The sequence below is a fragment of the Gossypium raimondii genome, chromosome 12 (assembly GCF_025698545.1).
Source record: "Gossypium raimondii isolate GPD5lz chromosome 12, ASM2569854v1, whole genome shotgun sequence".
Taxonomy (NCBI): Eukaryota; Viridiplantae; Streptophyta; class Magnoliopsida; order Malvales; family Malvaceae; genus Gossypium; species Gossypium raimondii.
The window spans coordinates 54,457,038-54,478,786 of NC_068576.1; the positions used below are offsets into that span (position 1 = coordinate 54,457,038).

The window sequence follows — 21,749 nt, forward strand, 5'->3', positions numbered from 1 at the left end:
TGATTTGTTTTTTGATTTGGGCGATAATATTTTTATGGTTATTTGTCCAAGGTTGTGGATTCTTTTTGAGCCTATCATATAATGGTTTACATAATTTGCTAAGACCTGGATAAAAGTCTATGACATAATTGGGGCTACCTAAGAATCTTTGTAATTGGACTTTATCAAGAATTTGGTCCGAGAATTTGCTAGCAAACTCTATAGATCGTTCTATTAGGGTAATGGTTCCTTGGATAATATAATGACCTAAAAACCTTATTTTGGTTTGGAACAAACTTATTTTGGATTTAGAAACCACTAAACCATTATTTCTTATGACTTTTATAAAGATCGATATATGTTTGAAGTGTTTTTCTAAATTTTCTGAAAATACTAATACATCATCGATGTATACTATTGTGAATTGAGAATATTGGTAAAAAATATCATTCATTATTCTTTGAAACTCAGATGGAGCATTTTTTAATCCAAAAGGCATTACATTCCATTCATATTGTCCAAATGGTACAGTAAATGTTGTTTTATATATTTCTTCTTCTTTTATTTGGATTTGCCAAAATCCAGATTTCATGTCAAATTTTGAGAAAATATTTGCATTACAAAGTTTTTGTAGCAAATCTTTCTTATTTGGTATTGGGTATCTAATCCATTTTAAGGCTTAATTGAGAGGTTTGTAATTAATTACTAATCTTGGTGTTCCTCTTTCAAGTTTTGCATTTTTTATTACAGAGAATGCTGAACAACTCCAAGAGGAACTGCTTTTCCTAATTAAATTTTTATTAAGAAGGTCTTGTATTTCTTGTCTACAAAATTCTTCCATTTCTTTGTTCATTTGTATGGGTCTTACTTTTGTGGGTATTTGTCTTTCATCAAAATTGTTTTCATATGGTAATGTTACTTCGTGTTTTTTTTCTATTCCAAAAGGCATTAGGAATGTCAGAACAAATTGTTGATTCTATTTCTTTTTTGATTTGATCTATTCTTTTTTGTATTTCTCTTTTCTTAATTGTTTAGTTAATTTTTAAAACATATTTCTTCTTTTAGAAAAGAGATTTGCTTCATTTATGATTACTTAAATTATTAATTTGCCCATTATGAATGGATAAAGATTTTAATAGGTTGAGATTTCTTATTTTCGGTTTTTTACAAAAAAATTCAACCTTAGTGTTTAAAACTTTGGTGGAGATAGAATTGTTTGTTACTTTATAAGGTTTGAATAAAGATATGAATGGGGTTCCTAATATGACATATTGGGTAATATCTTTTACCATTAAAAACATGTTTGATATTTTATAGCTTTGTTGAATATTTCGCATTGAGAATTTTGTAAGTAATTTTTAATTTTTACTATTTACGCTTTAAGAGATTCGATGTTTTATTATAATATTTTGTTAGAATTATTTTTACTATTATAAAAATATAAAATTTAATTTCTAGCCCCAAAAAACTTTCTTACTTCACCATTCACTCTTAGCTCTTTCAAATTATATATATAATTTACATACTCTACAAAAATACAACCCACTCTTTTGTGGAAAAAAGATACAACTCAAGTTTTGTTTAAACCACGTGCATTAATCTAGTTTTTCTTTAAAGAAATAAAGAATACAACTCATGCGATGCAACGACGTCGTTGCAGGAATTCGAAAACGGCAAAATTACGGAACTATCCCTCACTACTGATCTATTTTTCTGCTTTGATATTCTCCTGCTTCGTCTCGCTTACGACTCTCCCTTCTCTCTTTCTGCAACAAAATTGAATTTCGTTTTAAATTTTATTCCTTTTGTAATTTTTTTTTCTTTTAAACTGTTACAAAAAAAAAAACTATAAATTCTCAGAGTTTTAATTAGTTATCCATTTAGCATCACTGGAGATTTCTAGGGTTTTATTTCATGTACGGTGAAGCTTTAATGTCTTGTAAATGGAGATTTCCTATAACCCCTCCATCGCTCTCCAATCCCATCAGTCGTTGATCATAGCCACAATCGTTACCCTCCTTCCCCTACTCCTCGCCGTCCGATCATTATTATTCAGGAGGCCACACAAACCCAACGTCTCCCGTCCCGCCCCGTCAGCCGGGAAAGAAGAGACTAAACAAGCCACACCCTCGTGTTCCTGCAACGGTACTTCTGGTTCCGAGGCTTTCCTTAACGGCGATAAGGCTGCTCCGGCGGAGGAGGATATGGTGACGGCGGATGTTTCCAAGGTAGCGGCGGAGAGGCAGAGTGGGGCGTCAATGATGGAGCAGTTGGTGCCGGAGATTACTACGCACGCGCTTAGTTACTTGGATTATCCGAGCCTGTGTCGACTTTCTATGACTAATTCACTGATGAGAAAGGCAGCCAATGATGATAATGCTTGGAAAGCGCTTTATCACAAGGTATCCAGTTTCCCCGAATTTTGTTGCTTTTGGGTTTCTTTTCCTTGGCTAGAATTTTGATTCTCGTGAATTCTAATGTTGTACACTTAAATTTATTTTCATATTTGCAATTTAGGGAATTACACTTACGATAGTACCAATATTGTTAAAAAAACACTGTATTTAGACTGAAGTAGGAAATCTGTCTTCCATTTCTTAAAAAAAAAAAACAATTCTGTCTTCCATTATTTTTTTCTAGTTCATAATTTTGGGAGAAAATCTAGCTAATAGAATTATGGCACGTTTTGTTCATCTTGAATGAAGCTATGTACTTGTTTTAATGTTTGCTTCTAATTTCTTCCAAGGAGCTTTGTTTTCTTCTCCAATTTTCACTCTGTTGTTTTTTCTTCCTTTTTCAATTTGATGAATTGTTGTGGTGGGCTGCTATCCAGTGTGTTGACTTTTTTGGGGAAAAGCCTTCTTTCTTCTTATTTCAGTCATCTAAAGGAAGATTCATGACTTGTTTTTGCAGTTTATATGGATATGGTATATTCTATTTTTGTTTCTTAGTGGTTTGTGTTTGTTTATAACCTTATAGGCTTTAGAAAACAAGCAATCATAATTTCAACCTTTATGCCTATTCTTTTCGTCTAAGCTGGTGATTGTAGTTTTTCCCGTCATGTTCATGTTCTTTAGTTAAACCGTATGCCTATTCATGATATCTTTCCCAGTCAACTTTAGGTATAAATTTTCTGCCTTTGTTTGTTAGGATTTTACGTTGGAGCAAGATAGCATAACACCGGTTAATGGGTGGAAGGCATACTATGCAGCTACAAGAGCCATAATGAATGTGAATACAGAATTCTTTAACATCATCAGAAATAGGTCTCTTACTGCAATGAGTTGTTTTTGGCTGAATGCAGATTATGTAAAGTGTGTTCACGCATCAGGAGAACATTTTTCAGGGTATGTTCTTTCAGTCAAATATCAGGAAATGTAGGTTACTACTTTTTGTTCTTATGATGATGGAGTGTTAAAATTTCAACAGTTTTCATCAGGCTTCTGCAATGGATTTAAAATTTTAGCCTTCAGGTGTGTCTGGGTTCAAACTCTTAACAAAGCCAATAAAGTTTGCTGTCTCATTATTCTCTTAATATTGTTCCTTGAATGTTTTCCCGTGGATTTTTTCCACCTTAAGATTGGGTAAATTGTATGGAGATGGTTATACCTATTTGTACATGTAATGTAGCTTGGTAGATTAGATTCGAGTCAAATGAGGGATCAGTTTCTTGATGTTTGCCTGGATAAGTTGTTTATAGAAAATGCTATGATGATTCTGAGAATATTTGAAGATAGAGAAGAGCTTTAACTTGTACAATGATTATAGGTTGTTTATACTACTGCAATGTAAATTGCTGGAATACCTAGTTGATGACTTGGTTCCACTATCCATGCCATAGGTGGTGGGAAGTGCTGGGAATGGGAGCTATCATGTTTAGTGAGCAACCACATACAAATAGAATTTCTGGAGAAATGAGAAAGATATTGTAATTTGTAAAACTAAATGATGAATGTATTACCTAACAATTTGTAGTTGAATTGTACAAATGAAGGATGTATTACCTATCATGATGTGGAAAAGGCTTGAATGAAAAACATTTATTTCAAGATATTTTGAACAGTAATTTTCCTTTTCTTTCGGGTCACCCCTTTTGTTGCAACAAGCTTGGTTCTTAATGACACCATAAGACTGGATATTTCAGGAAGTTGGTTGATATTAGCTTGTCAGCATGTAGACTGTATATCATCTTAGTATTTGACTTGACTAGGCTCAGTCTTCATGTCACTGGTTTGCTTCATATAGTTCTTTAACGCTGAGAATCACTGTCTTTTGCTGCACGCAGGTATAATGCTGTAATACAGAGTTGGCAGCTTGCATTTAATTGGGAGCAAGGGGTTGATTTCCAGGTTAGAGATGTTCGAGCCCGGGTACTGACAGACATGGCTTGGGTCACTATGAAAACCTTTGTTGACATGGATAGTGGACCATTTAACATGACCAACATCTTTGAGTTCCATCATGGGCGGTGGTACCTTGTGCATCATCACAGCTCGGTGATGCTGCTTGCTGATGCAGACATGGAACATCAGATTGTTCATGGATAACATACGATGGAGTGTTAATACAAAGTGATAAATATTAGTACCAGCTTCTAAACATGGTACTGGTAACTTGTTAGCTAGCAAAAAGCAAGTTGCTTGAAATTTCCCTGGGAATTCATTCAATGATACTTTTATTTTTGGCTTTGCCATCTCAGTTTTGGGTATTTTCTGGTAAATAGGCGCCCTTCACGTTTTAGTCCTTTTTATTATTTGTTTCCCTCCTAACAATTTCATAATTATGGCTGTATGTATGGTTATGTAATTTTTAAACAATTCTTAACATGGATGTAAACATGTGAAGTGAAGGTGGATTCACAGATATTGCATGATTTTGCTTGATAAAGTGGCTAAAAGAGGAATAACTGATCATTCCCAGCTGTGAATAATCATTAAATTGATGGCTAATCAAAATTTTTTGCAATAATTCAGAAATTTTGAGCTATATGGAGAGATGGTTAAATTTGTATTAATTCAACAATTATAATAGCTTTTTAATAAAAAAACATTTTCTGTAACGAATTTCACAGATGGTTCCATGGTCTAGTGGTCAGGACATTGGACTCTGAATCCAGTAACCCGAGTTCAAATCTCGGTGGAACCTTTATTTTTATTTTTTCATTTTGCCATTTTGGACCATATATTTTGCTTACAATGCTGTAGCTCGTGGCTGACTGTTATCCATTTCCTTGTGAACACACACACACACACACACTGCAATTCAACAAGAGGGAATGGCAATGGCGCTTCTCTCAGCACCCCCGCCACCATCTCATAAAACCTCCTTCTTTCAACCCCCTTACACCACCTCTTTTCGCTCCATAGCTTTCATCAAGTACCCATATAAGCTTACCGCTGCTTCTTCAACTACACCCACCGCTGAAGATAAACCTACCGCTTCACCTGATGGTGTTGCTGTCGAATCAGAATCTGCCACCATGGTTGCAGTTGAAGATCCTCCTTTCAGGTACCATGCATATTCGTAATACTCGGAGATCATTGTTAGTAAGGTAATATGAAAGTTTAATCCAAACACCTGGATTTTGATGGTAACTGCTCAACTTTCAATTTTGATGGTGAAAGGCGCGTTGCTTTTAAGTTTCTTGAACCATCTAACTAGCTAATTTACTGTTCGGTAATGGCTCTAGTCCAGCACGTTAATTTGTGGGTACAATCTAAAGTTCAATATCGTGGGTCATTATCTTGACCTTCTAGCTGGGTTTCAGATTATGATTGAAAAACCCAAACCCTTGTTTTGAGGCATTTGATTGCATTGTTTTCGAAGTTTACATATTGTTTGTTTTTTGTTATGTATGTATAGAAACTGAGCGCATTATGTATGTATACATATGGTATTTTTACCTAAGAAGATGGCTGACATATTCACAGGGGTTGCAAGGCCTGTGGAAAAGAGGAATTGGAGAGGGGATGCAATGGTGAGGGGAGGATTCAAGGAGGGATTGCAACAGTCCCAGGGTTTGGTTGGTGGCCTATAAAGGCTTACCGTCCTTGCCCTGCATTTGTTGCATCTGGCGGTCGGTATACGCGGCGTGGTCAAAGCATGGATGAAGTTGCCTCTGGAGGAGGGGGAAGAGTTAGTTCCATAGGGATCAGTGATGAGGCTGAATCAAGGTAAGTTTATTACTTCACTTACCTGATTTGTGCACGATGGTTTTGTATACATTTGATCGTTCTCGGTTTTGTATGAGGAAGCATTCCTAGTCTTAAATCAGTATATTTGAACCATGAGTTGGCTTCCTCTAGCGATAGAATTAGATTGTATGAACACTTATATGCATGCATTGTCCAACCAATTACCATAACCAAACCTGAAGAAAGTAGTGTTGATTTGAGCGTCTTTAAGATTCTTGTTTCTGATGAACAATTTACTTGTTAGACCATACATACATGCATGCATATATATGTGTGTATATATATATAGAGAGAGAGAGAGAGGAAAGGTGGCTCGTTAAAAAACCACTCTTCAAAGTCGAAGAGTGGAAAAAGAGTGCACCTGTAATGGTCTAACACAAGGAGGTGGATGTTGCAACCAAGTCGAACAACTTCCACTGCCAGTTGTAGCTAACTTTGCAAGGCGATATGCTGGTTGATTTCCGGCCCTAAGAGCATGTTAAAAGAAAATCACCCTAAAGCTTGCAGTAAGAGATTTAATATCATCAATTAGATGTCCTAGACTTGATACCAAATGATCATTGCCTGTAAGGTATCTAATCACAACTAAAGAATCACTTTCAATCTCTATATCCCTGACCTGCATTTCCAAGAGCCATTTGATGCCTAGCAAAACCACATTAGCCTCCATCAAAATTGTGTCCACCTGGTCAGTTTGCTTCCACGATCTTGCTGCAATAAAAGACCCATTTGCGTCTCTTAAGACTGCCCCAAACCCTATCTTGTTACCGCAGCTTCCACGTCTTGCATCAACATTTAATTTGAAAAAGCCATGGGGTGGTTTTTTCCATTTAGCTGCTAGTAGGCACTGCCCAAAACCAGTATATTGTAGTTGATTTGCACTTTTCAACCGGTCAATGTACTCGGTACACCAATTGGAAAAATCAGGAGCTGTGCCAGTCTGATAAAAACTATTCCGAATAACCCCACACTCTCCAACACATTACCAAATATTCATGAAGCATGTCTACAGTGCCATATGAGATCAAATTTCGGATAATACCCTTGCAGCTGTCATAATGTTGTTGCCTTAAGAAGTTGAAGCATGGTTTGGCAAAAACTGGTGTCACACAACTGCAGCTCCAAAAAATATACCTATCATCCTCGACCTCCTCTCCACATTACTTACACATAGGATCGAGGTTCATGCCCCTTGTATGTAGATTGAACCAAGTAGGAAGAAGGTTGTGGAACATCCACCAGCTGAAAATAGAAATCTTGCTCGGAACAGCCAGCTTCCCCGTAATGTCCATCACTTTCTTGTCCAGATCATCAAGACAATTATGTTGTCTACCCATCATAGCCAGTTTTTATTAGTGAAAACAACCCTGTAAAGCCGATTTCATCGAGAAGAATTCATGTGGTTATCATAAATGTTCTGTCCTCCTTCCATGATCATGATGCCAGTCCATATTTTCTGATACATATTTATAATTATCGTTTCGAACTGATTCGACCCTTTTGTTATTTCTACTCAATATAAACCATTCAACCATTCTATACTGATATTTTGTTTAAGTTAAAAGTAAGAACTGAATCCTACCAAACTTATACCGATTTGTTGCCCATTTTGTTTTACATTTGCAGCAAGATAAAGCAAGGTCGAAAGAAGCTCAAAAGATAACCAATGCCTAGAATTCATGGTAAGTTGAAACTGCAACAACTGCAAGATTTTTTGTTGCTTCAGAAATCCAGAACTGGTGAGCAACCATTGGCCATGGATTAATAGTGAAACGACCACGTATACCTCTTTTTTCCCTATTTTTCTTTTGGCATTGATATAATATAATGTTATTATATTTTTTCTTAGGGAACGTAAGATGGGAAAAGCTGTTACTTGAGATATTGACCATCAAGTCATATAATTTTGTTGCTAATTTATATTATTCAAAGCATAAACACTGTGGTTCTTATTAAATAAAGGTTAAAATATTTCCATAAGTCCCTATACTTATCACAATTTTAGAATTTAGTTCTTATACTTTTATTTTCAGGAATTTAGTTTTTTACTTTTCATTTTCAAAATGCATGACCAAGTGTTAACACTGTTAATTTTATTAGTGTGGCATTTCAAATTAAAAAAATTCTTGCTTGATAGTCATGTAACTAAAAGAAAATGACGTAATGAATTTGAATTTAACAAAATAATTTTAACAAGAGTTAATATCACCATACGCCCATTCTAAAATGGTCGCTAAACTTCCAAACATTTTAATTACATCTTCAAACTATCAATGTTATATCAATAATGTTATTTCGATACCAAAATCGTTAACGTTTAATGAGATTATGTAACATAATCTAAAATGAAAAACTTAGTGAAAAATAAATATCATGCAAATGGATGTTGTAAAAATCTTGGTTTTGAAGTCTCCAAACTTTTATAGAAATCATCATTCACACACTCTTTTTCTGATTTTACCTTATTTGAAAATTATATATTAAATAAAAATAATATAATTATCAAACACATTTATAAAAAACATAGATGTTGAATAAAAATTAGCAAGTGTTTTATCAAACTCATCTTCATCTAAATTAATGAAATTAGTTGAAAACATTAAAAATATGGAGTATATATTAATAGGGAGCATCGACACACCTATTGCATGGGCCAAAAAGAATGTTAGAGGGAGTAAATTGTCTTGGTGGTTATTGAGAGACTTCATTTAAAAATATATTATTAGTTGCTGCTAGGAATATATGAATTTGAGTGTTTAAATGTGTATTACCCTTCAATTAATAAGATATTATTGATTTTTCAAAACAAATTATGGATTAGTGAAAAATGGATGACTTTTCAATGTTATAAAATTTAAACTTGTGGATTTCAATTCCAATTTAACAGTAAAGTAGCTTGTTAGACAATCAAATTACGCTCCTTACAACTTCACTTTCTTACCAAACTCCATATTTATGAAATAATCAAACATTGAGAACCACAAAATAGGAAGAAAGTCTAGATTCTAGAATGAAGACAACATAGGATAGTCAACATCTACCCCAACCACAATTTGGCATTAAAAATATGACCATTTACCTTAATTGAAGGGGTCATCTTAATAGTTGTAGTAGGTAAAAAGAACAAAAGATAGGCCAACGTTTGGAGCCTCGGATACTCCCATTTCTACCTTCAATGCCTGACCCCTTAACCGCCCATTACACTAAAACAATAAAAAATGGCTATCTTCTTGGGCGGTGATAATATAAGCTTTTATTCAAAACTTAAACTTTGATGTAGAATTAAATTTCGTATGTGGGGGCATGTTTAAAGCAAATCATGTGAATCAGATCTGCACATAATAATTTAATCTGTCCCAATACCTTTAGTTAGCTGGTTAATTGTATATGGTCAAATTGGTTTTGTTCTTCTTTTTTACGTGTCATTAGCTAAATCACTTATATCATGAACTTGTCTAGAAAAGCACAATCATGTTTATCTAAAGCATCATGTAATTACTGGAAACAAGTTCTCCCCATTGATTTTCCCTTTTTTTCCAAAGCCATTATTATTCATTTGTTATGGCAAAAAAGAAAAGACCAATAATTGTAGTTTTAGATTCATAGCTTCAAAACAAGTTCTAATACAACAAAATCTCAAACTTATATTAAGTAACATCACAAAATAAGTCGATGTTTATCACTTAGTTTCAGGTATTATTTATGTATAAGCCAAACAGTAAAAAAGAAAAGAAAAGAAAAACAATCACAGCAAAGCCCGTGAAAAAAAACAGTTTTACATCTAACAAAGGTACTTTCACAAATATAATTTCTATTTTTCTCTACTTATTCTTCAAACTCTTCTCTTCATTATCTCTGTGTGTATCTGTATTTGTATCGATATGCCTAGTGTTTTAGTTTTGCTCAAGCATCTTGTTGCTTAAGAAATACAAGTATCTTGTTGATCAGCAAATATATCCAACAGGGAAAGTGCCTGCAAATTTTAACAGCAGAAATTAAGATCAGAACCCAAAGTTGGTAAAAATATGAAATTTTCATGGTTTAGCACCAGAGTTTTCTAGGGTGAAGATTTACCTCTGGGATGTTGAGTTCAAGGCGGAATTTTGGACCATCGTAGTGATGGAGAATTGGCCTAAATGAATCTTCTTCAAGAGGCTCGCAGATTTTCCTTGTAATAACCCGAACCTGCAGTGAATCAAAAATACAATAAACCTTGGTATTTGGTTCAAAGATACTTGAAAAAAAAAAAACTGTATTACTTTACAGAGTTATGAAAAAAATATACCTGAGCAGGGAATCGAGATTCGCCAGGGCATTTCTTGTCCTCCCAGGCAGTTGGGTCAATGTTTGTTCCACCAAAGCTTGCAGCCTGAACAGAATTGAACATTTAAAACATCGTTAGAAAACAGTTTAAGAAACAAAAAACAGTACTTACAGTTTGAGAAAATAGTGGTCTGGCGTACCTCAAAAACACCATGGAGTTGGTGGGTGGAGTAGTTGTAGAGGAACAGAGGTAGGCCCGGAGTTATTGCCCGGACTGAATCACGGTAACGTGGAGGCAAACCTACAAACAATAATCAATCCATAGCAACAAATTAGGAATATAATCATAATTTTCCATAAAAAATAGTTCATTTCACTCTACCAAAGACATACCAAAGAGCTGTCTTCTGAGATTCTCCTCCATGGTATCGTTGTTGCAGACGAAAATATAGCCGCCGACAGTTTCATTTCTCGGCAATGATTCAGATGGTGGCAGTGTCTTAAACCTTTTATCAGCAGCACTTTTCCCATCCTTGTTTTCGTTGTTATTGTCGTTGTTATTGTTTTTCTTGTTGGTGTTCTTCTTCCCACTCTTGGTTCCATGATTATCTTCTCCTTTGTTCTTGTTCCCTTTCAAATTAACATTGAAGTTATTGTTGTTGTTCCCTGGCTTGGAATAGATCCCTTTGTTGAACCCACCGTTGACCCCAACGTTATTCTGAGATCCAATCGGACCGATGGGACCAAACCCGATGTTGGCGTTGCTGGTGGCTCCGATTTTCCACCCATCGTTGCTGAAAGAGTTGAAATCGGTTACCTTCGGCTTCAAGCTGTTGACGGAGTTCAGTTCGCCGCCTACTCTGATATCAAAATTCCTCCTCTCGTCAGGCCTCTTCGAAACGTAACCACTGCTCCATATCGAATCGTTGAGCGAAAGGTTCGCCAAGTTGGAATTTTGGACCCTAAGTTGATCACTGAATTGCCAAAAGGATTGCTGGTTGTTCTCCATCTCCGACTCCAATTCAACTCCCTTTCAATAAAAAAATGGGATATGGGTTTCAAAGATAGATTGATTTTACAAACTGGGTAAAGAAAATATATGGATTTCAATCTTGCTAATGGTATTTGAATCTAAGATTAGGTTTAAACAAGGGAAGAAAAGTGAGTGAAAAAGAAAAATGTTGGCAATGAGAGAATAGGAAGGTAAAAGTGGAGGAGTATTAAATAAACAGATTAGATGAAGGGTGAAATGAGAAACTGGGAAATTTCGTGGAAAGTGAGTCGATGTAAGAATTAAAAAATGCACTAAAAGTTGTTTTTATCCTAATTTGCCAAATTTATTAGTTCTTCAATATGATGTCATTTTATAATATTTAATATTTTGATTCTTATAGTAATTTAATTGTAAAATTATTAAAAATCTTAATAAAGCAATATATGGTATTTTGAGTATAATTTGTAACTCATAAGATTTAAATTCAAAACATTAACATTTTAATTAAAATTATTAATTTTTTTATATTTTTTATGTTTATTTTAGGATTCATAGAACTCTCAATAAAATTTGAATCTCCTTATCCTATTAAAAATATAATGTGACTTATTGATATTTCTTAATTTATTAAACTTTAATTTGCTAATATTGTGACAATTTGAAATATTACCTGCAAAAATATTATAAATAAAATTGACATTCAAAACGCGTTTTAACGTGGCGGAAAAGGGGAGGGCTAAGGTGTCTTCTAGGAGGTTCTTTCGATGATGTCCTTTTTCCTTCTTTAATACATATTTTTATTATTATTTGAGTTTTCGGAGAATAGTCTCTTGCTTAGGTGTTAAGGTTCGTTTTTTGGGGTTTATCTCACACGTGTTTGTCAGTTGTACACGTGGGAGAAATTTGTGGGCCGGCCTATAGGTCCGTGTGACCCATTTTGAGATAAATTGATTCTTTTTCTTCTTTCCCTCTTTCTAAGCACTTTCGAATAAAGCACGTAAAGTGAAGTGGTAAGGGTTAGTCGATTGATTGATAGATTATTTGAGTAATTAATGGGAATTTACAAATGTATGAACCATCTTCATCAATTTTATTTAATTAATTTTAAAATATTTGGTTAGTATCTACTTTTTTAATGGATTTAAAGTACAAAAATTAATTATTAAACTCGTTATTGAGCAATAAAAAAATTAAAATTTTAAAATTTTAAATTTGAATTAGTTGGTTACTTGAAAGTTGATTAAATTATTTAATTTAATATTTAGTGTTTGAGTACATTAGAATTATATATAACTTAAAAAAAATTGTAAGTGAAAATTTTCTTTTTTTTTTATCCATTAGTATGAATGTGTCAAACTAATGCAGTTATCCAGAAAAGAACACTAACTTTACGTTGCATATATTATATACTATATCTATACTTCCTATTATTTTATGTGTATAATGATCTTTTAGTCCTCTAATTATATATATAAGGTAATTTTATTGCATTTTATAATTTTTAATTTATATTTTTGTCAAATTATTCAAAATGAATGAAAAATTTACATTTGTTGACGTGGATTGTCATGGGAATAACATATCATTATTTAAATAATTTTTAAGATATAAAAATAATAAAAATGTTTTTATTAATTTTTTATACTTTTAATAAATTTAATTATATTTAGTTTTAAAAATTGAATTTTTAAATTTTAAAAAATTAATTAAATGCAAACATGTCATCCTCGTATATACCACCTTAGCAAAGTTGAAAAAACATATTGGTGCATTGTTTGTGTGGGAGCTTGTTAAAATTTTAATTAATTTTGAAGTGATTTGATAAAAAATAAATTTAATAGTTAAAAAATTTAAATGGAGAACTAAAATAATTTTTTTATAGAGTTAGAAGGTGAAATAAATCATTATGCCTATTTTATGTAACATTTGATAAATTTTATAGCGGTCAAAATTAAAAGAATCATTCTATTTTTAATAATTTATTTAATTTAAATTGTACCAATGAGGAATTTGGTTTTGGAGCCTAAAAAGTCACAGGATGAACCATAAAAGTTTGAGGAATGATTCCGAACAGTTACTGGTTCTAAAATGGATCCAGCGGTGAAGCTGCTGGAGTTGGAGCAGGTCTTTGAAGAAAACCGCACGCGCAGTTGCGACTTTTGAGCCAAAAAGAAACATCAAAATGTGAAAGCGTCCAAGTTCTGACCAAGTTGCTCCCAACTTACAATTTCGCTTTTTCATTCACGGTTGACCTCTGCTACAAACCAATCGCTACATGATTATAATTCTTCACTCAATTCTACTTAGTCTTAGTTGTCACCATTCAATTCTTAATTAATAATCTTTATTTTCCAAAAAGAAATTGCTTTTATTTACCATAATAGAATATGATTGTAATAAAATAAAGTTGTAATCAGTAATTCAATCGTTTAGTTCAATAGAATGGAATAGAACTATACTACTATTATTGTTTTGATTGAATAGAATAAATTTGTAATAGCATAAAGAAAATAACTAAAATATCCTTATAAAAATTAAGTAGATGGTTATTGTTCTTATTATTAAATTTTAATAATTTTTATTAAATATAATTTAATAAAATAAATATTTTAATCATATTTTAATATAATTATTACTTAATGTGTAATATATATTCATATTAATTCAATAAAATAGTAAAATATTTAATTAATATATAAGTTATTTTTTATTTATTTATTTTTGACTTTTTCTTTCTTTCTCTAGTTTATTTTCTCCCTCAAATGTTCATTGTTTGGCAAAAAATAATTTATTAAATTCCAGATTACGACAATGATTGCTGCCTTTAACTCTGTCACCACCCCGGTTGTGACCAACCTAGAATAATCATCTGTTCTCCTCTTTTCCTTTCCCGTCTTATTTTTTTTTTCCTAAAATTCATCACAAAAGTTCAGATTTACAGAAATTACTTGTGGCTTTCACCACTATTTTTGCTGTCATCGTCTGCTGCCACTAATTCCCAATGTTCACTCTCATCTCATTCTCTCAAAAACCCAAAGATTAGAAACTCTTTTTTCAGTTTTTGGTCATCAACCACCGTGCCCATCATTTTTATCCACTATTCACCACCAACTGAATACTCAAAAATTTCCATTTGCAATGAGTATGAATTAACTCAATCAAAGTTTCTCTTCAATTTGCTGCAAGTTTCCCTCTTAGGGATGTGTTGAATGATTTTTCTTCTTACCATTTTTCTTTTCCCTTTTGGTTTGGTTGGGTTTAAATAGAAATTAAAAAAAATTATTTTGAGTTGCTTGGAATAGCCATTCAGAGGATGAAGTAAATAATGGCTATTCAGGGGCTTTGAGAAATAGTCTTGTAATGAGCTATTTTGCTGAATAGCATTCAGTCAACCAAACTAACGGAGTCTTGTAACACTCAGAATAGACATGGAACCGGTTGACTGCAATATTAATGTAAAAAAAGAAAGAAATTTTTAGTTAACCCATAAATTACATTTTCCTCTACTTGACTTTTTCATCTAACACACTTGAGAAAAGAATCTTATGTATTTGGCTTTGTCGGCAACAAGTATGAGTTAATCATTGTTGATCTTTTATGCTTTTTATGGAATTGAAGATAAAAATGGGTGAGGATGAAAATTTTGTTAATTTGCAACTTAGAAAGTTATGATTATGATAATGATGATGAAGAATTTCAGTCTGTATGTGAAACAAAAAAAAAAAACATCAATCAACTGTAATACACCATTATTTTCAACAACAACAAAAAAAGCTGAAAGTCAAGCTCCTCCGTTGACTAACTGTTGGATATCTTTGGGTTTGAAAACACGAGATAGGAAAGGTAAACTAGAACCTATTCAACATTCAAACTTGTGTGTAAAAAATATTTCTATAAATTTATTTTTCTAGTTGATGATGATCTTAATTGGCGCCAAATTCATGCATATGATGAGTTTCTATGAGAGCTTGTCATATAAACCTGGTTCTTAAAACAGCCTGAAAGTCTAAACATTGATTAACTCAATTAATTTTAATTATATTAAAATATGTGGTTAATCTTTGTATTTTCTTAAATTTGATATTTAATTTTATACTTCAAAAGTTAAATTTTAATTTAAAATTTTGGTTAAGTCATTATCCGCGTTGATAGTTTCATCGAAAAATTATTAACATGTTTATTTTTCATTAATCATATATCACATTATATGAGTGTGACTGATTAATAAATATTGACAAGAAATGATAACAATGTTAATGATCAATTAGACTGAATTTTTATTTAAAAATTTCTTTTAATTTTTACTTTTTAAGTATAAGAACTAAATATTTAATTTTACTAAAGTATAAGGACTAATAATATATTTTAACCTTTTAATTAAGATAGAATGATAAAGATCACCACAAGTCTATTGAGGACGTGTTTGGCAGCAAGACGTAGGATTTCAAGTGGGTGTTTGGGGTGGGTAAGCAGCTAAAAACCAAACACATCATATTTTCTCATTGGTCCTATCGCTAAGCTTTAGTGGCGGATTTAACAATGCATAAAATTTGAGTGGCAAAGCCGAAATTTTTTTTTTCCTTTAGTCCCTGTACTATTCAAACTTTTGAAATTTAGTCAAAACTCTATTAAAATCCAAGAAAATGAAAAAGAGAGAGAGAGCAGAACAATATTGTATTCAAGTTGTTCGACTCGAGAATGAAAATTTTGAATCTGAACTGTAAAGAAAACACCAAATAAATTTAGGAAAAAATACGAAATAAAAAAAACAAAAAATAAGAAATTTAAGAACAAAAAAAAATCAAAATAATAAATAAATAAATAAACGAAATTTAAAAGTGGAGGATGAATCGAATAAACTGATGGATGTGATAGATAGGATAAGTGTCCAATTGAACCATTTGAGATATAAACCCCAACAAATTCAATTAATGACTCTAATCAATTATCTAATAATTGATTGTTGGCGGGAGTTAAAAACTTTGTTCATTAAAACAATTGTCTTTAATGAATAATGAACAAGGCTTTATATAGGCTAGTTAAGTACATTCAAATAACTTAAAATGATAAATTAATAAAATACTTAAATAATATCCAAAATAGAGGTGCTCATGGGCCGGGCGGCCCGGCCCGGCCCGACGGCCCGCCCGAAATATGGGAGGGTTTGGGTAAAAATATAGTCCCGGAATATGGGCTTGGGCAAAAAAACGAGGCCCGATTAAAAAACGGGTCGGGCCTTGGGCACAACTTTTTGGCCGGGCCTGGCCTGCTGCCGGCCTACCAATATAATAAATTTTTTTTATTTTTTTAATTTTAAAATACTTTTATTAAATTTTTTAAATTTTAAAATTTTTCTAAAATACTTTTTTAATTTTAAAATATTTTTAAAATACTTTTTTAATTTTAATTTTAATTTTTAAAATAATTTTTTGGTATTTATTTAAAAAACGGGTCGGGCCGGGCCTGGGCAAAATTCTAGGCCCATATTTCGGGCCGGGCCCGGGCCTATGACCCGGGCCAAAATTTTTCTGGGCCCGGCCCGGCCCATGAGCACCTCTAATCCAAAACAACTTAAAATACTTAAACAATATCCAAAATTTGGAATAAGAAATAATAATATAATAAAACCTAATAAATAAAATATTTGGCTCATGTATAATAAAAATTAAGCTTAAAAATCGAACCCAGTCTAATTTAAACCCAAATTTAAAGCTCAAAACTCATAATTTTCGTAATAATCCCGTCTAGAAATTTTGTTTGTGCAATCTTCACTAAAACAGTTATAACTTAAGCTTCTGAACTCAAAATCGAGTGACTCAAAGCGCATTGTGAAGCAGAGAGACAGATCTTCGATCGATACGAAGACATATCGACCCAGAAATGTTTGTATCCCTTCCAACAATGCACTGCAAGTCAACTGATTATAACATTGTTAGGCGTGTGAGCTTGATTGGGATCCTTGAAATGTAACGTCTAAATTTGCTAATATCTTCTACATGAGATTGTCCTCATGGATTGAGATTTTAAGTCCACAAATAAAATTGGTCCATTCTAATTCATCCTTGTTTCGTATTGAACTTCAAAGTCCATCGTTTTGAACCTTCAGCTCTTCTTCTCGAAATTTTTTTGGAATAAAATCTTAAACGAATAAGTTGAGTTTTGACTTTAACTGTTTGGATTTCTAATTAACCTTAAAGGATACTAAGTCTATCTCTCTCATGGACTTTGAATTGGGTCGGACTGCTCGTATCATTCGACCTTGTATCAATTTGACAATGATATTGATAACTCCTATAAAAAAACTCAACAAACATTGCTAGAAGATTTGGTGGATTGAGATTAAGAGAGAGCTCGTACGCATTAAGAATCACTGTATAGACTAAAGATGAGAGGGATATGATCATTTTCCTATTGTTTTTAAATCTAAACTAGACTTTAATTATTGTCTTTGATTTTATTATATCCATTCAGGGAATTTTGGTAAGACGTGAAGAAGTACAAGTGGCCCATAGCCCCCTTTCTTGGATTTCCTTAACTATAACGCTACATCTACATTGGATGCATGACAAAATCATAGGTGACAGTGTCTACGAAGATAGTTTATTATAGAAACGGATTAAATCAATCTTTTTATTATTAAATGTATCAATTTAATTATTTAATTATAAAATATAATCAAATAAAATCAAACGATAATATTATTAACATTTGTTGTTTTTAAAAAGAAGCTTTTTATATACAATTCAATCCCAAATAAAATATTTTATCGATAAATTCATAAAATAAAGTTTTAAAAATATAAATTTATTGAATAAAAAAAGATATTATTTTAAAGAGAAAATATTAACTCCGTACCAAGTGCATTCATCCAAAATCATATATGTTGGGTTGAGTCTACCACAATTTGCCTTGTATGTAGTGAAGGATATTGAAGGACAAACAGGCTATATGGCATTAGGCCTTTCGGCAAAAATAAAAGTGGTAGGAACCCATTAGGAAAAAGCCAACTTGGGCTATAGCTCATATCCGTAACCGTAACCGTAACAACCAATCTTTTTCTTTTTCCAAGAAGTTGAGATACAGGAATATAACTGCACAATGAGGGTAATTTACCAATAAAAATCCTTTTTTTTTTAAAATTATCGAAATGGGCCCATTATTTAATTATTTACCGGAATGATCCATTTTTCGCAAAATCGCGTCCACGTCAGCATGATGTCAGAGCGCGAGTTGCTGACGTGGAAGCAAATCGCTCCCTCTAGGACGCGATTTGCTGACGTGTGATGAACAGTTTATGTTTTTTAGCTTGAAAAACTTTGAAAGGCCATAACTTTTCGCTCGGTTGTCCGATTGAGACGATTTTTTTGATTTCGAATAACTTTTCGAGATCTACTCGCTGACAAACCTTTTGCCGCATTTTTCGTCGAAAAAGATCCTTTTTTACCTCTAAATTTTGATTTTTTCGGTTTAAAATTGAATTTTGAAACATTCAAATCATCATTTTCCTTATTTATTTGAAGTAAACACCGGATTTTTTTTACAGAATTGTTGCATTTATTTGAATCTTTTTTGTACTTGTTGCATTTATTTTTTTAATCAATTAACTAGGTAAAATACCAAAAAAAGCCCTATTTTTTTAAAATTTACCGAAATGGGCCTAGTTAATTGATTAAAAAAATAAACGCAACAAGTACAAAAAAGATTCAAAATTATTACCAACAAGATTTGAACCAAGGTACTAAGGGAAAAGAGCAAGCATCTTAACCAACTAAGCTAAACTAATTAATTGACATATTATAAAAATACTGTTATTATCTTAATTATATTACTTACGTTCTAATGATTTATCGGACCTATTCCATACACGTGTCAAATCAGAAAAAATAATACAACAATTCTGTAAAAAAAATCCGGTGTTTACTTCAAATAAATAAGGAAAATAACGATTTGAATGTTTTAAAATTCAATTTTAAACCGAAAAAATTAAAATTTAGAGGCAAAAAAGGATCTTTTTCGATGAAAACTGCAGCAAACCGCCTTTGGCGGTTTGTCAGCGAGTAGATCTCGAAAAGTTATTCGAAATAAAAAAAATCGTCTCAATCGGACAACCGAGCGAAAAGTTATAGCCTTTCAAAGTTTTCCAAGTTAAAAAACATAAATTGTTCATCCCACGTCAGCAAATCGCGTCCTAGAGGGAGCGATTTGCTTCAACGTCAGCAACTCACGCTGACGTGGACGCGATTTCCTAGTGCGTACCCTGATATCGCGCTGGCGTGGACGCGAGTTCGCGGAAAATGGACAATTTCAGTAAATAATTAAATAATGGGCCCATTTCGATAATTTAAAAAAAAAGGATTTTTATTGGTAAATTGCCCGCACAATGACTTAATTATGACATCAGTGTCATCCACATCTGAGTTGGAGAAGAGCCAGTCCCCCTGAAAGATGAGTGTGGGTGTCCAAAGTCAGCCTCACGTGATTGACTATAACGCCAGCAAAATTATTGTTGTCGCTCTCCATGGTCCATACCCTCACTGGGATCGATTCGTTGGATTTTTTTCCTCCCTTTTGATGTCTACAGCATTTCTACACCACAATATCTACATTAACAAAGCACCATCCATTTGCCATAGAATATTCTAAATTAAAATTTCATTTGAAACAAGTACTTCTTTCAAATACTAATGGAAAATTTACTTCGATATGATTGTTAGCATCCCTACCCCGCAACTTGTCCACTACATCCCAAAAACAAAGTTCATGCCGTTATTTCTCTACCTCGCCAACCTTTACTGTCATTTCTCATGTTGATCAAGGGTCAAATCCAACTTACACCTTAAATTGAGAACCATACAAAGACACCGTCATCGAAGGATGGCTCAAGCCAAGCACTCGTCCGTTTATAAAAACCCCTCCTCTTCCAAGAAGAGAGCATAAAAGAGCTTAGAAGGGCAAAAACTCTGCTACCATAGCAACTTAACATTCCTCCACCACATATAAAATATCATATCCTATCACCCATGTTTGTGTTGTAATATTAATAAAATTACGTTGGCTTACTTCCAAAAAAAAATAAATTTAATGAATGATTATTATTTGTTATATTGGTGATGAAGTTTGTTAACTCTACAATCGGATTAAAAAGTTAACATGTGATAATTTATTACTATAATTCTGATTTAAAAAAAAAAGTATCGATTTATTTAAACTATGTTTTTGAACAAGTGCATAAATATACTCTAAAAAGTGTGAGTAAAGGAAGCCGTGTTAGGAATGCTTAAAAATAGTACTTTTGACTCCAAAAGTACTTTTAGAAGAAAAGATGTACTAAACAGTTGTTTTTTGCTAAAATTTTTAGCATTTCTGTAGAGGAGAAGCTAAAATTTTTAGTTTTTTCTCTCCCAAAAGCACTTTTAGTGCTTAATTACTTTTTTACCCCTCCAATAGTATAGTACTTTCTCTATTTTTTTTCTTGGTGCTTAATTACAAATGAGTTAAAATCATTAATTAAAAATAAAAAATATATTTTTTAAAATACTAATTACAAATATTTAATGGTTATATTTAAATATTTAAAATATAGTTTATATATTCTAATTAAATTTTATAAATAATTAATATTTATTGCTTAAAATATTTAAAATTTATATTTCATATATTAAAGTATTAACAACAAGTTATAATAATATTTTTATATTCTTACTAAAATATAATAATATTAACTAATTTAAATATTATTTAAATGCATGTTTGTTACTTGATAATAACATGTCTAAAATGGACATTTTATTTCTCAAAACACTTTTTACAAAGAATGCTAAACACTCAAATTTTAAACCAAACTTTTAAAAATACTAGCCCTTAAAATATCTATTTAATTCTATATATATTTGAAATTCTTTTATTTCAGATTTGATTTGAATCAAAGATAAAAAATCTATTCGATTATTGAATGATATATAATGCGATACAGTCAAAACAATGTATTACACTAAAAAAATACCTCATTTATATATTTTAAATAAAATTTTAAAAAATGATGTGATTTTTTAATCTTGAGAGATTACTCTATATATGAAATAATCATCCAATAAGCTGTTTCGAAGTTTTCTTAATATTTTAGCCATATTTTAAATAATCAATTTCAATGAACATCCCAAACCATATATATGTAAGCAAATTTGATCGACAAACTAATGGAGGAATGTCCTAATTAAAACAAGCTTAGTTATACGTATCAACAAATAATTTCGTACGTGCGTAGGTCCTGAAGTCGCACGTGCTCGTTCCACTGATTGGGATCTATATTTATCAGTGTA

The 21,749-nt window shown here is 32.1% G+C and overlaps 3 protein-coding genes and 1 non-coding gene across 6 annotated transcripts; 3 read left to right on the forward strand and 1 right to left on the reverse strand.

The window, feature by feature from the left end:
* Nucleotides 1–1,715: 1,715 nt before the first annotated feature.
* LOC105765320 (F-box protein SKIP8) lies at nt 1,716–4,842 on the forward strand. 3 transcript variants are annotated; one of them, XM_012584344.2, is made up of 4 exons: nt 1,717–2,381; nt 3,130–3,326; nt 3,409–3,452; nt 4,265–4,407. In XM_012584344.2, the coding sequence occupies exons 1-3, from the start codon at nt 1,923–1,925 to the stop codon at nt 3,443–3,445; spliced, it is 693 nt and encodes a 230-aa protein (XP_012439798.1). In that variant the 5' UTR covers nt 1,717–1,922; the 3' UTR covers nt 3,446–3,452; nt 4,265–4,407. The 3 variants fall into 3 exon arrangements, with proteins under 3 accessions (XP_012439797.1, XP_012439798.1, XP_012439795.1); XM_012584343.2 differs by lacking the exons at nt 3,409–3,452; nt 4,265–4,407 and adding an exon at nt 3,748–4,032 and having other exon boundaries at nt 1,716–2,381; XM_012584341.2 differs by lacking the exon at nt 3,409–3,452 and having other exon boundaries at nt 1,718–2,381; nt 4,265–4,842.
* A 210-nt stretch (nt 4,843–5,052) lies between these two features.
* Nucleotides 5,053–5,124, forward strand: TRNAQ-CUG (transfer RNA glutamine (anticodon CUG)). The gene has a single exon. It is a non-coding gene; the product is annotated as a tRNA-Gln (tRNA).
* A 43-nt stretch (nt 5,125–5,167) lies between these two features.
* Nucleotides 5,168–8,153, forward strand: LOC105765321 (uncharacterized). Its single transcript, XM_012584346.2, has 4 exons — nt 5,168–5,487; nt 5,910–6,152; nt 7,800–7,855; nt 8,023–8,153. Exons 1-3 carry the CDS (start codon nt 5,255–5,257, stop codon nt 7,834–7,836), a joined length of 513 nt encoding a protein of 170 aa, XP_012439800.1. The 5' UTR covers nt 5,168–5,254; the 3' UTR covers nt 7,837–7,855; nt 8,023–8,153.
* Nucleotides 8,154–9,749: 1,596 nt separating this feature from the next.
* Nucleotides 9,750–11,706, reverse strand: LOC105765322 (B2 protein). The gene is made up of 5 exons (XM_012584347.2): nt 10,830–11,706; nt 10,637–10,737; nt 10,459–10,542; nt 10,248–10,358; nt 9,750–10,146 (listed from the first exon to the last, which is right to left on the reverse strand). The coding sequence occupies exons 1-5, from the start codon at nt 11,443–11,445 to the stop codon at nt 10,093–10,095; spliced, it is 966 nt and encodes a 321-aa protein (XP_012439801.1). The 5' UTR covers nt 11,446–11,706; the 3' UTR covers nt 9,750–10,092.
* Nucleotides 11,707–21,749: the final 10,043 nt, after the last annotated feature.

Bases quoted from the DNA above. Each gene is read 5' to 3' on its own strand.
- LOC105765322 (XM_012584347.2), bottom strand. From the start codon at position 11,445: ATGGAGAACAACCAGCAATCCTTTTGGCAATTCAGTGATCAACTTAGG. The intron at 10,359-10,458 runs GTATATTTTTTT...GATTCACTGCAG, and splicing joins AATCTCGATTCCCTGCTCAG to GTTCGGGTTATTACAAGGAA. The intron at 10,147-10,247 runs GTAAATCTTCAC...TAAAATTTGCAG, and splicing joins TTGAACTCAACATCCCAGAG to GCACTTTCCCTGTTGGATAT.
- LOC105765320 (XM_012584341.2), top strand. From the start codon at position 1,923: ATGGAGATTTCCTATAACCCCTCCATCGCTCTCCAATCCCATCAGTCG. The intron at 2,382-3,129 runs GTATCCAGTTTC...TTTGTTTGTTAG, and splicing joins GGAAAGCGCTTTATCACAAG to GATTTTACGTTGGAGCAAGA. The intron at 3,327-4,264 runs GTATGTTCTTTC...TGCTGCACGCAG, and splicing joins TCAGGAGAACATTTTTCAGG to GTATAATGCTGTAATACAGA.
- LOC105765321 (XM_012584346.2), top strand. From the start codon at position 5,255: ATGGCAATGGCGCTTCTCTCAGCACCCCCGCCACCATCTCATAAAACC. The intron at 5,488-5,909 runs GTACCATGCATA...ACATATTCACAG, and splicing joins GTTGAAGATCCTCCTTTCAG to GGGTTGCAAGGCCTGTGGAA. The intron at 6,153-7,799 runs GTAAGTTTATTA...TTACATTTGCAG, and splicing joins AGTGATGAGGCTGAATCAAG to CAAGATAAAGCAAGGTCGAA.